The sequence below is a fragment of the Xenopus tropicalis genome, chromosome 6 (genome assembly GCF_000004195.4).
Source record: "Xenopus tropicalis strain Nigerian chromosome 6, UCB_Xtro_10.0, whole genome shotgun sequence".
NCBI classification, from domain to species: domain Eukaryota; kingdom Metazoa; phylum Chordata; class Amphibia; order Anura; family Pipidae; genus Xenopus; species Xenopus tropicalis.
Genome location: NC_030682.2, coordinates 39,092,715 through 39,106,731, shown reverse-complemented (window position 1 = coordinate 39,106,731; position 14,017 = coordinate 39,092,715). Strand labels below are relative to the sequence as shown.

The 14,017-nt window shown below is 38.2% G+C and overlaps 1 protein-coding gene across 4 annotated transcripts in view; it reads right to left on the bottom strand.

Annotated features, from left to right (window-relative positions):
- The window catches only part of abcb5 (ATP binding cassette subfamily B member 5), a 46,667-nt gene that overhangs the window by 14,834 nt on the left and 17,816 nt on the right, over positions 1 to 14,017 (bottom strand). For 3 of the 4 annotated variants that reach the window (XM_031903298.1, XM_012964461.3, NM_203923.1), the window contains 12 exon segments: positions 12,671 to 12,845; positions 11,984 to 12,097; positions 10,164 to 10,274; positions 8,954 to 9,079; positions 8,652 to 8,855; positions 7,728 to 7,898; positions 7,022 to 7,183; positions 5,748 to 5,897; positions 2,993 to 3,136; positions 2,783 to 2,887; positions 953 to 1,030; positions 445 to 528 (listed from right to left, as the gene is read on the bottom strand). In XM_031903298.1, the coding sequence (XP_031759158.1) occupies positions 445 to 528; positions 953 to 1,030; positions 2,783 to 2,887; positions 2,993 to 3,136; positions 5,748 to 5,897; positions 7,022 to 7,183; positions 7,728 to 7,898; positions 8,652 to 8,855; positions 8,954 to 9,079; positions 10,164 to 10,274; positions 11,984 to 12,097; positions 12,671 to 12,845 (1,624 nt within the window). 4 annotated transcript variants of the gene reach the window in all.

Sequence of the window (14,017 nt, the reverse complement as noted above, 5' to 3'; positions counted from 1 at the left end):
AAATGTTGAAGAAAACTGCATATTTTTTAACTGATGTACAGTATATTGCAAAGTTGCATGAAATTATGTTTTTTTTTTTTCGAAAGGCTTAAGTTGTGTATAGGTGGCATTCCTTTTGAGAAAATAAGCATTTAAATGCTACCATATTATGTATTAACTGTTACTGATATGTTTTAAAACTCTTCCACCATGAAGTTAAAAATGTTCTGTACATAAATGGATATTTTTTAACTGATGTACAGTATATTGCAAAGTTGCATGAAATTATGGTTTTTTTTTTTTCGAAAGGCTTAAGTTGTGTATAGGTGGCATTCCTTTTGAGAAAATAAGCATTTAAATGCTACCATATTATGTATTAACTGTTACTGATATGTTTTAAAACTCTTCCACCATGAAGTTAAAAATGTTCTGTACATAAATGGTTAGGAATAGAAATAAGCTTACAGTCTGAATCTCAGAAGCATCTGTTGCAAGTCTTGTCGTCAGTGCTCCTGTATTGTTGTCCTTGTCATCAAACCACGCAATGTCCTACAAAGTGCAACAAAGCGCCATTTAGTGAATGAGATGTCCCGGCATCATTTCCTTTCTCCTGCCATGCAGTAAAGGAATATTTCTCACTGACATATCTAGTATAAATAAATTTACAGCAACTGGACTTGTTTGGTAATCATTGAAGACGTTTCACTACTCATCCGAGCAGCTTCTTCAGTTCAACTGCATATATACTCTTCCACTAATCCAATCACAATGGCACTATGTAATCATTGGATTAGTGGAAGAGTATATATGCTGAGGACTTCCCATACCAGTCAGTTGAACTGAAGAAGCTGCTCAGATGAGTAGTGAAACGTCTTCAATGATTACCAAACAAGTCCAGTTGCTTTAGATTTATTTATACTAGATATACCATGACCTGGATGAATGAAAATCTTCATAGACATTTCTCACTGACCTGTTGTATCATTGCTTTGAAGGCCATATGTCTTAACCGCATTGTCAGGGTTTCTCCAGATCTCCCAAACATATAACCCTGTCAGAGCAGAAACACCAAAAGGTACAATTTGGAAAAAAAAATGGAGGTGAACAGGTTTTTTGCTGCAACTAAATTAACATAATCCAAAAAAGCCAGAATGTTGGCATGTGTTAGACAAATGTTGTACATTATGTATGGGCTTCTGTGCCAGCCCAAGGCTACCAATTCCACAAAAAGCAGAATTTTGCCATGAATCCCTACCTGGAGAAAAACATTTACTCATCACTGTTCTTGGATCCAAATACAAAACTATAAATATGAAAACCACAACCCTTTGAATAGATTATGACATGTAAATTGTGAAAAACACAGTGTTTTTCACTTCATTGTACCAAATTGCAAATCTTTTTCACAAATATTCTAAAAATCAACACAAGATTTGTTCTTCATATTTTCCTGGACACAAAGACAAAATACCATACATGTGAGTCTTGCAGGTTTGCCAATATGCATAGGATTACCCAATATACTGTATGTGATATATAGAGATTCAAAAATCTAGTGCATACAAATTTTCATGGCTGACATTTTTTTAGGTATTGCAACTACAACATACTAACTAGCATTTTATGTGCATCATTAGCAATATCCATTTGCACCCCCATTGATGAATTAATTCTTCAATTTAGTTTCTGAGTTAATTTTACAGTTTCACTTGTGTTTATTTGTTGACCACAGTATGTTTCCTGTGGTTGGTTCTGTATATTAAACAAGTTTGCCATTTTACCATTTAAAAGCCTTAGGTGTAACTGTTGTCTGGCAGCAAAATCTGCGTTTGCCAGCAAATGTTTTCACCAGAAAAAGAAACTCCCAGCAGATGCCATTAACTCCAATCTAAAATGATTTAAAGGACATGTAAACCCAACACACAAAAATATAATCAGTGAACAGCCTCTTTGAAATCTTGTCCAGAGGTTAATAGTAAGGCTGCAATATCTCCTTAATCACTTAGATTTGCTTCTACTCCTGTACCCTACTGAGCCCTCCCCCCTCAGGAATTTGCTTTGGCTGTTGGCTTGTGGGCATGCTCAGTTGTTCTAAGCCCAGGTTACTAAACATGCCCCCCAGTCTAGCAGCCAGTGAAGAGATGGAGTTGCTGGTTCCCATAGAAATTCAGCTCTAGCTGTCTGCTTCAATTTTTTTCTCCTGAGCTCAGCTTTACCATTACACTGCTCAAACAAAGCAGAACTTTTATCAGAGACAGTTGTGCCTGTGTGAGCCTGTATTCTTGATGAAATGTATGCTGAATAAGGGTCTGTGTGTGTGTAGGCTGTTTGCAGATTTAAATGTATCCAATTATGTATCAAAGGGAAAATGGCCACCAGGTGAAAGCTGCTATTTGCTTTAGGAAAATGTGATGGTGCTGGCAAGCGGAGGGGATATATGCAGTACAAATGATGCCATTTGGGTGAGGGAGATGTGCCCAACTGATATACATTGTAGGCAAATGTAGGCTTTACATGTCCTTTAACTACAGTGTCATTTTGCCTTCTGATTTTGCAAACGCTCTCATGAAGTGAAATGCCCTGAGTTCGCCCATCACTAATGGCAGCTTATACTTATAAGTAAATGAATTGCTGTTTGCATAGAATTACAAAACAACAATAACACAGACATTGTTTTACTTTCTAATTATAAACATCTAAACTACAAAAACTTCCCAATTTATTTTTCAAAAGAATACACATAGCAACACAATTACAATATGTACCCAATGTACCATTACAAATGACAAGTTGAAAGACATACCCGTGCAATGTATGCAAGCAAAATTACCACACCAGTGAGTCCAAATATAAGTGAGCAAAGGTCACTTTCTTTCCTGATTGTTTCTGGATCATTTGATGCAAAAACCTGTAAGGGAGAAAATAATTTATTTTGATAAATATTCAGGCTGATCATGTGCATACTAATGTGATGTAAAATGGTTAAATTATCACTCGCTTCCAGATTACTTACAGCTATAATCCTGGCATAAAATATACAAAATAATGGAAGGAGTGACCCAATAACCCCAGCAGCAATGATTCCAAGTAGAATATAAGGCCACTCTGATCTGTTTAGTTTCAAAAGCTGGAAAAAGGACACAGTGGGAAGATCTTTCTGAAAAGACAAAAAAACACATAATGGTTTTGACTTCTATTTTTGGAAGAGCACAGATATAAACACTTTGCTTTGTAAATATAAAATTTGCGTTCTATTTTGTAAAGAAAACTAGGAGAAATATATTATTATTATTATTATTATTATTAACATTTATTTATAAAGCGCCAACATATTCCGCAGCGCTATACAATAAGTGGGTTTCATACATTGGACATACAGAGTAACATAAAAAGCAATCAATAACCGATACAAGAGGTGAAGGGGGCCCTGCCCAAAAGAGCTTACAATCTGCAAGGAAAAAGGGTTGAGACACAAGGTGTGGGAATGGGCGTGAAAGAGTTGTGAGAGGTGTGGCACAGGGTATTGCTTTTAGCAGCACACTGAGGTTATTTTAAACAAGGTTAGGGTAAGCTTCTCTAAATAAAAGCGTTTTTACAGATCTCTTGAAGGCAAAGAGATTGGGAGAAAGTCTGATAGTTTGTGGGAGCGAATTCCAGAGAAGGGGGGCAGCCCTTGCAAAGTCTTGAATGCGAGTGTGTGAGGAGGGAATGAGAGAGGAGTTGAGGAGCAGGTCAGTAGAGGAGCATAACAAGCGGGTTGGATGGTACCTAGAGATGAGTTCAGAGATGTAGGGTGGGGCAAAGTTATGAACTGCTTTGAATGTGAGAGTCATTAGTTTGAATTTTATCCTGGATGGTAGGGGAAGCCAGTGCAGGGATTGGCACTTTTTTTTTTTTGGCAAATTTGAGCTAGTTAGGCATTGCCTGTCTACATCTAGCAATTGATTGGGACAAATACAGTAGCTTATAGCTTACTGTTCTAAAAAGAAGGACAAAAAGTATCTTGGGGAAAAAAGTTGCAGATTGGGGTCATATATTTAAACTTTCACACTCGGACTAGCAAGTTTAGTATGCAGGGTCTTGAGGGACAGAAGGATAACATCCTCTTTTCATCCCTTCAATTATGAAGCAAATGCACAAGGTATCTCTGAGGAGATCAGGAACAACAGGTCCAATAACTGCTCTTAATATTATAATGGGATATATGCTTTGCAGATCCCCTGCCATCTGATTATCCCTAATTCAATTGCCAACCCATTTACTCCAGATTGTGTATGGTTTGACTTACCACTTGGAATAAAGAAAGGATGTCTAGTCTGGGTATCAACTGCATAGGGGTTGCTGACAAACCAATAAGTCATATATATGACAGTCTCAGGCTTCTCAGGCTAATGGGATCACCAGTTGTATCACTTTCTTGTATCACTTGAGGTCTTTTCTGAGTCTGAACTCAATAGAATGATGTACGCATATTTATTAACACTGGAGATAAACATCACCAGATCTTCACTTTTGTTTTCTAACTTTTAGGTGACTGTTCAAATGTAATTGCTGATTGGTTCCTATAGGCAACATCACCTGTGATGTTTATCTCCAGTGTTAATAAATATGCCCCTTAAGGTTAACAAACTGAGAACATTTGTAAAGCTGAGGTCAAAGGCTATAAGAACAAACATAAATGATTTATTTTACAGATCATTATACATTGTTACACATCCCCTTGAATGCAGACAAAAGATTTCAATGAATATACAGAGCTCAGTGTTTATGAGGGATGGTTTTGCTCTCATCCAACATTGCTGATAAAACTTCCAAAGTTGATAAACTGCTTTAAATGAGTAATTCTTCAGTCACAAATTGTACATTTTACAATTTCCCCCCTACCATGATGCTCGATTACTAATAAATCTGCCCCTAAATGTTTTGCCTAATTGCCAATCTTGCAGATATCAAAACAATCACTATAACAGCTTGTACCTGCATTATTACTTATGGCTTGGCCTGCTAATCACTAAATTAACTATTACTATATTGTGTAACTTTGCATTACAGTGTTATTCATGTAAACTGATACTGTTGTAAACTTTCTCAATAATCCTGCCTGGATTAAAAAAAAATTAACTGTTACTGGAAAAGAAACAAATGTATGGTTCCCTTATGCAACACTGTGTATTCAGTTTGCTTCCTTAAACATAAACTTTTAAGTAATTGCAATTATTGCTATTCCCAGAGCTTTCTGACTTCCACGTGGACTTTTTCCCAGCAACCAAAAGCTGTGTCACTATTGGTCAGGGGTCCTCAAACTTTTTAAACAGGAGGCCAGTTCATGGTCCCTCAAATATTTGACTATTGTAGTCAAAAATATTTTGACTACCCCTCCCTCCAGCTCCTCACTCTTCCTGCCTGTTCCCTGCCCCTTGCTGCAAGTTCAAACTACGACCCGCTCCTGTGTCCTCCCTTTCCCTGCTGTGTCCTCCCACTCCCCACTCCGTCCTCCCTCTCCCAGCTCCCCCACTCCCCGCTCTGTCCTATCTCTTCCAGCTCCCCCGCTCCCTGCTGTGTCCTCCTGCTCCCCGCTCTGTAGTCCCTCTCCCAGGTCCCCCCTCCCGCTCCCCAATGCTAGGGGTGAGGACGCACCGGGGGCCGTGTAAATTACCTTGGGGTGTGGGCCATAGTTTGAGGATCCCTGATACTGGTGCTCAGTGTATGTTAGTGGTAGCTGACATACTATGGATATCAAAAGAATATCACAGAAATGTAAAAGTTACCTTGGACTCTTCTTCTTCATCTTCATCTTCCAATATTTTACTTTTCAGGGACGTTTGGGAATTAAAACGCTGTATCAGGGAAGCCTTTTCATATATTATTCCATTTTGGTTTTTTTCTGTAGTTTCATTATCATCAGAAAGCTGTACAGTCTAGAAAAGAAAGCAGAGTAGTATGTACTGACTGCAGTGGGTCTGGTTCTATTCTTGGCATCAAGCTACAAATATACAATATATAGCACTTTTCCCCAGCATGACAAATAGGTTGCATTTGTGTTGTTTAAGGGTACGTTTTCTGCACTCATGGACCCCCAGTCATGTAGAAAAAAAACCATTTCAGTAAATTACCTTTAGACCAGTCTTGTATTTCATAATATGAGTCTTGAACATGGAATAAATCTTTAATACTATTTATCTTCATATTGTTCCTTTTGTCTGACATCTCAGGGTTAATCAGAAAACGTGAAGTAAAGGAGGTAAGAGATATTTTAAGCAGCCACACCACACAAATACGTTGATCAGACAGGGCTGAAAGAAACAATAACACCCAGAGCGAAAATGTATAAATGTTATTAAAAGTTACTGTTGCCCTGCACTGGTAAAACTGGTGTGTTTGCTTCAGAAACTCTACTATACTTTTTATAAATAAGCTGCTGTTTAGCCATGGGGGCAGCCATTCAAGTTGGAAAATAGGAGAAATGGAACAGGTTACAAAGCAGATAACAGATAAAATACCATTGTATCAACAGAGCTATCTGTTATCTGCTATTTTACCTGTGCATTTTCTCCTTTTTTCCAGCTTGAATGGCTGCCCCTATGGCTACACAGCAGCTTATTTATATAAACTATAGCAGCATTTCTAAAGCAAACTCATTAGTGTTACCAGTACAGGGCAATAGTACATTATATTTGAATACTTTAAAACACTTTCATTTTTTGGTGTTACTGTGTCCCATGTTCTAGGCCTGCCTAAAGTTGTGAATATGATTTACAGAAGAATGCCAAGAACGCAGTTAAACTCATTTTGACCAATCACTTCATTGGCGATATTGAGCTTCAGCTTGTTTGTAGACCTGATTAAAGCAGATTTTAGTTGTATGGCCATCTTATTACCCTTAAATCCCCACAATTCCCAGTGGTTGGCTTATAGGTAGATCCCAACATCTGCTCTTCTGACAGATTTATTATAAGATGGGACAGCTACAAAGCAGTTTCAGATGAATATAGCTTTTGCTGTTAAAAATCTAGCTAGTCTGAATTAAGAATATGAAATGTACCTGTGCTGTTGCAAGAGAGAAGTATATACCCTTTTTCTCCATCAGCTCAGAATGAGTTCCTTGTTCAGCCACAGCACCATTATCAATCACAACTATAACATCGGCTGTCCATATTGTACTGAGACGATGAGCTACAACAATCGTGGTCCGACCTTTACGTGCCTGGAGATGAAGATCATTAGAACATTTTAGGCAACATATTGAGCTGCACTTAGAGCACACTGTAACTATAAAGATACAACACAGAAATACTTGGATGGAATCAGATGTTTGTTTTGGTGATCAGTAACTGTGACCATTGCCATTGGTTACTACGTATTTCATTTTAGCCCCTTTGGGATATAGAAACAGGGGTGAATGTCATAAGCAAGCTTATGAGTCTGGTAGACCATGCAATGTATCACACACATTTTGCAGGCAATTCTATACAAACTGGTGGCATTGCAGTCAGTTCAGAGGTGATTTTCCCTGTATGGCGTCCTGTTGTAATAATAATATATTATAGTGGTATAGTGTTGCACTGTGTTACCCATAGCACAAAACCAGAATATACAGACAAGGTGATACCATTTACGGGCTAACTGAGAAGATTAAAAATGCAAGCGTTCGGGACTACTTAGGTCCCTGCTTCAGGCATATTATAATATAATAATATAGTGAAACAAAACACACAAGGCAAAAAACATTTAACACAGTTACAAGTTACCTTATCTAAAGCAGCCTGAACAACAGCTTCACTTCCAGTATCCAAAGCAGAGGTGGCTTCATCCAGAAGAAGAATTTTTGGATTTCTCACCAAGGCTCTGGCAACTGCTATACGTTGTTTCTGCCCACCACTCAGCTGTGCCCCTCTTTCTCCAACCAGCGTTTCATATTTCTTTAAATAAAAAATGTATGTTAAAAAAGCTGCCCCTTGCCAGCTTCATATGGAGAAAAGTATACCATTAGATATGAAAATAGACAGCATTTGGCCTGGGGCCAGTGGCAGCTGCATTGTTCTGATGCATGCTGCCATACTGATTGAAACTTGCACATCTCACAAGTGTCTCCCAGCATTAGGCATATACTTGTGTATATAGTGGGCATGCCAGGCATTGTAACTGCAAAGGCCCCAGGAAAGCCAGCAGCCCCAGTACATTTCATGCAAAATACCAATTAATACATAACTATTTATAATTATTTACTAAGCCTAACACTGAAACTAACAGCACATTTCCCATAACAATTTGTTTTTCTAAAAAAAAAAAAAAGCCCCCACCAATACTAGGCTGCCGTACAGGGAGGGAGCTCCCAGAGCAGGCGGCTATGTTATTTAGTGAACATTAGTATAATGAGCAAGACTCCCTGCTCGCTCATTATACGCATGCATGTGACATATGGGAGGTGGATGCTTCTAACTCGCATCTCACCCACCTAATGAGCAAGTTATGGCACACGCTTATGACCATGGCTGCCTGCACCAGGAGCACCCTCCCGATGCGGACAGCCTAGGGGTATTTTTTTTTTTTTAGAAAAAACTGGAGTGCAGGCTCTATAAGCCCACTCCTCTGGTGGGGGAAGCAGTTCATATACCATTAGAAAAAGAGAACACTTTGGGTGGTAACTGCACCTTTAGACCTGAAATACGTACATCTGGCAGAGCCATAATGAAGTCGTAGGCATTCGCTTCCTTAACAGCCTTTTCAATTTCTTCATCCGTAACATCGTCTCTTCCATATCTAATGTTCTGTTTAATTGTTGTTCCAAACAAGACAGGTTCCTGGCTGACCACTCCTATTAGCTCTCTGTAGTATGTCACATTCAGAGATTTGATGTCATGGCCATCCACAGCCAACTGAATAAGAAAAAGTTACAGTTAAACAGGCTTGCAATGTATATAGATGAAGTATTTCTCTATTAATAAATTAAAAGAGAAACTAAAAATGGCCTTACTGTTCCCTCTTTTGGATCGTACAGTCTCTGTAGGAGTTGGACTATTGTGCTCTTTCCACATCCACTTTGCCCAACCAAGGCCACAGTCTGCCCAGATTTTACACTCAGATTAAGCCCATTCAAAACCTTTGTAGAAATAATAAAATCTATAAATATATATAATGTAAAACCTATAATTATAAAAACTATGCATGAAAAATATTTATTGCCACAATATGCCAACCAATATGCCAACCAATATGTTAGCTTAGGTGCTGCAACTGTTATTATAGTGTTTTATACTACTCTTCATACTAAAAATGATTTGCCGTCTAAATTTGGCCCATTGACGTTAAGGGGTTACACCCAGGTCCAGACTGTCAGTCTGTAGATTCTGGCAAGTACCAAAGGGGTTGCTATAAGATGCCACAGACAGTCACTACTTATTGGCTGATGGGGGCTGTTTGGGCTTCTGTGTACTTGAAATTCAGCCCTGGTTACAGCAGGCCTAAAGTTGTGTAAATAAAAGTGTCTTAGCCTAGTGTGAAAAAACATACCTAAAACTATGCTTATTAGCTCCCTGTATCCCTGTATAAGATTATTTACAAGATGATGATGATGAGCTTTACAAACAGGACATATATTTACATTATTTTGGCATAAAATATTTAAGATGCCTTTATAAATATGCCCCTTAGTTTTTTTTTTTTAATTCTGATCATACTGCCTGACATTCAGCTGAAACAGGTGGTTTACCTTTAAGTTACAGAATATACTATTTCTAGCAACTTTGCAGTTAGTCTTCATTATATATTTGTCTTATTCTTCTGATGCTTTCCAATTTTTAAATGGAGGTCACTAACCCCAGAAGCCAAAAAATTATTGCTCTGTGAGGCTACAATTTTATTGTTTTTCTTACTTTTTCTTACTTAACTTTCTATTCAGTACTGTAGCTATTCATATTCAACTGCCTGGTTGCTAGGGTAGATAAGACCACAGCAACCAGATAACTGCTTAAAAACTTAACTGGAAAGCTACTGAACAGAAAGCTAAATAACCGAAGAACCAACAAAAATTAAAAAATGAAGACCAACTGAAAATTTTCTAAGAAAATGGTTCTCAGTGAGAGCTCTGTTGTGGTTTAATGTACCAAGGGCCAAAAGCTCCAAAGGAGATGACTGTGATATGATAAAACAGATAATAGATTGAAAATGTTTCATTTTTTTATTACCTTAACACCTGGTCTTGAAGGATATGAAAAGTAAATGTCTTTTAACTCAATATTTCCTTTTATGTTATCTGGTTTAAAGCCATCATTTGAGAAGTTGTCAATTGAAGAAGACTGAAATAATCAAAAGAAACACAAAATAGCATTGCAAAGAGCAATTCCACACAACTAAGTTGTATTAGTATAATATGGTTACCAGTAACCCCATGGGGTCGGGTACTTAAGCCCCAAACCTACAGCCAGGGGGAGAGGATAAACTTAAATGGTAAGCACTCACAGAACACCCGAGGCCAATATGATGTAGTATAGATTTATTATGGAAACGTGGTTAATAAAACCTGATAGCTCTTAGTAACAGGATAAAAAGTATAAAGCTTCTGTAATAAATGTATACCACTATATACTTGCCTGGTCATGTTCTGTGCCAAGCGTTCAAGTTCTCAATATAAGTATAAAAACTTTTACTTTGAGATATGAAAAATGTACAAATCAAAATAATTCTAAATAATCTGGGGAGCAAACCAGGAAGGCCAGCTTGCAGTTTTTCAAATCCAAATGGAGGCGATTTTACCAAAAGTAAAAGAACCACATATTGGTAATTGATAGTTCAAAATGACTACAAATAGTATAATAAAAGTTGATAAATTTGAAAGGTTTATTGTATAACATTTACAAATATATATATATATTTTATTGTATTGTATATATATATGTTTTTTTTCACCCAAATCTTAACAAAAATAATGTTTGTTTGATGTTGTGTATCTGCTTGATCTTCCAGGTCTAGGTCTTGTTTGGCCAGCTAGTTTATAAATATTCCAGAGCCACTATTCTCCTACGAGAGATTCCAAGATGTTGCAGTATAGTGTGTTCATAGCATGATTACTGTAAAAACTCTGATCAGCCTTTTAATATATGAGAAGAAGTGGTATTTCAAGAGTTTTTATTACTTACTGAACTAAGGGTCCTCTGCCCAATTATTAGCCCATTGGTCAAAAATGTCCCTTGCATGGACTGCCCCTGGTCCTATACCACACCAGCCTCTACCAAGTTGTGCCAAACATCCAAACATAACCCACCCTCTCTGTAAGCCCTCTTCTTTAAACCATGAATCACATGTTTCCATCTCAGCTGCCCCAGGGCCCATGACTGAAATAGCCCCTGAACTCCCCCCTGATAGCCGCTGTGCCTGTAACACACAAAAGGCCTATAGCATGTAAATGCATTTTTAGTGTTGTGACATGATTCCACTTGCCTGCAATTTCAGGCAAAACTTCCAAAACTAATGTGTGCCTTAGGTTGCTGTGGGCTGAAGGAGCAATGCAGCGGGCATGCAATAACTAAGGGCAGGAAGATGTTTCAATATTTACTTAGAAAAAATGTTTTACTTAAAAAGGGCCCTAGAATGATTTTACTTTGGGGACTAGTGACTAATAGTTATATCATTGGAAAGGAGGGATATTCCATATTGGAGCAGTTTGTCGTGGCTGATTTGGAAATGAGCTCCAACACCTTAAAAGAAAATTAAACCGTAAAAACAAATAGAAAGATGATGGGGAGCTCCTGGAGCATCTTCAGAGGCATAGGCCTTCACTGCTAAAGGGGTTTTTGCTTGATTTGGGTTTTAGTTCTCCTTTAAACCTATATTAGTGAATATTACTAGTGGTCTTTAATGCAAAGCAGCTTGCACTGCCAATCCCAAAAGGGTATTTTACTTTCAATATAAAAAGCATATTAAAAGCTAATGATTTATAACTCACTTGAGAGTACTTAGCAAATAACTTTTTATTGTAAATAATTTTGTATTTAGCCTGGGTTTTTACCTGTTTGATGACTTTAAAAATACTAGAAGCAGCAGCCCTTGCAATATGGAAGGCTTCAAAGTGAGACGCTGCCTGACCAATGGCATAACTGCTAAAACTCACATTGAAGAACACCTGCAAATATAAAAAAAATGAATAAGCTAATTTTTCTTGTCAAGGTTTCCTTAAAAAAATGTAAATGAGCTACACAGTCTGTGGCTTAGAACCTCTTTCAATGGGCTGTTGAAAAGTGAATTATGGACATATCATACATTAGCGGTTAAAGTCCTCATGGGATAGGGACAGAGGTGTAACTACAGAGGAAGCAGACCCTGCAGCTGCAGGGGGCCTAGAGGGTATAGGGGGCTCCATGAGGCCCTAATTAATGAGCAATTTCAATATATATTGGTAATACAGGCCAACCTCTGGACATTGGGGGGCCCTAAAATTACTTTGCTGTGGGACCCAGTAACATCTAGTTATGCCACCGGACAGGAACATACCAGAATTTCAACTTGACAAATTAACCCCTCTCTCCCCTTCCCCTAAGCATTACCTGGTGTAGCTCTATGCAGTTCCCTTTTTTATTTGGACCCTCAGCTTCAGCTTACAGTGAATACAAATAAACTGGGGAGAACATGTACTCTGGCCGGAGATTCTGTCCCCCCAGCATGTGAAAATCATCGTTTCTATTAACCATATACTTACTGCCATGACATCTCCAATTGTATAATCATCGTCCTCTAAAACTAAGGTAGTGCCGTACCAAAAGCCAACTCCATAAGTAGCATAAAAGGCACCATTTACTAATCCAAGGGCAAACTGAGATGCAATTGACTTTTTTATACCAATGTCTTTGGCTTGTTTCAAGTTCTCTGTGTATCTGAAACAACATTTAATAAAAACAGTAAAAAAAGTAATATTTTACCAATATAAATTTTATTCCATCTGCCTTTTTGGGCAGTCCTGTTCTGTTGTGTAAAAATGCAGAAAAGTACAAAGTATTCCATCTGGGTCTGGGTAGTATACTGTGGCATCTCTAAAAATGTGAGAAACCCCCTCAGTATTGATAATTTTAATACAATTTAAATATAGCACACAAGTACTGACTGCTATTTTCTCACTATTAGCCTGATGTCTGACAGGAAGATTAGTCGCCAGTGGATAAATCTCTGCTACTGCAGCAAGAAAGTGAATCACCGGTAGAAAGGCATATGCAGGCTACTTTGTTCAACGTTGGAAAAAGAAGCGACCCGTATGCCTTACCAACTGATATTAACTTTATTGCCAGTGGAAAGGAATTTTGGGAGATTAGTCACCCGCAGTACTTGATATTAACCACAGGGCAATGGGGACATCTCCCAACTGCTCTGTATGGGAGTTCTAAGGTTGGCGCTTGTGCATTAGCATTCACGCATGCACGTTTGCGTGGCGGGGGGGCCATAGGGGGGTGGCGATAGGGGGGTGCCGAATGGGGGCGGCCTTGGGGCACCCCCAGTAGAAATCGGCGCTGACCCTGCTGCTAGCTCTCACCAACTTCAGCGAGCTCCACCAGATCTTGCTATTGCTATCTATCCTACTCTTTCTACTGAGGTAGCTAGCCCCAGGCTACCTGGCGTCATGTGGTCAGCCAAAAGAAGAAGTGCACACTGCTGCACTGCCTTATATATGTTTCCAGATGCACTTGGCACCACTTATTGGTCAGCCCTGCACATAGGTTTAACTATTTACATTAATAAATTAAACGAAATAAAGTAAACAAATAAATTTGCCTCTTTTAAGTCCTCTCCTGATGGATTTTTTCATACGGCTAAATCAATATTTAGATATGCTACATTAGATATCAGTCCAGAAGGTGGTTGTTTTGGTTGGGGTGATTGTCTACCAGTTTAACCAAGTCCAAAATAGCAGCTGCCTGCATGGACTGTCAGTAATGAAGACTATGTATATTATCTAATATATATCCTCTGCTTTAGATATAAAACAACTATAATATGACTTATGGTAGTGCAGGTGTAATACCACTATTTTCCTATGATATGTATCTTTTTGGTG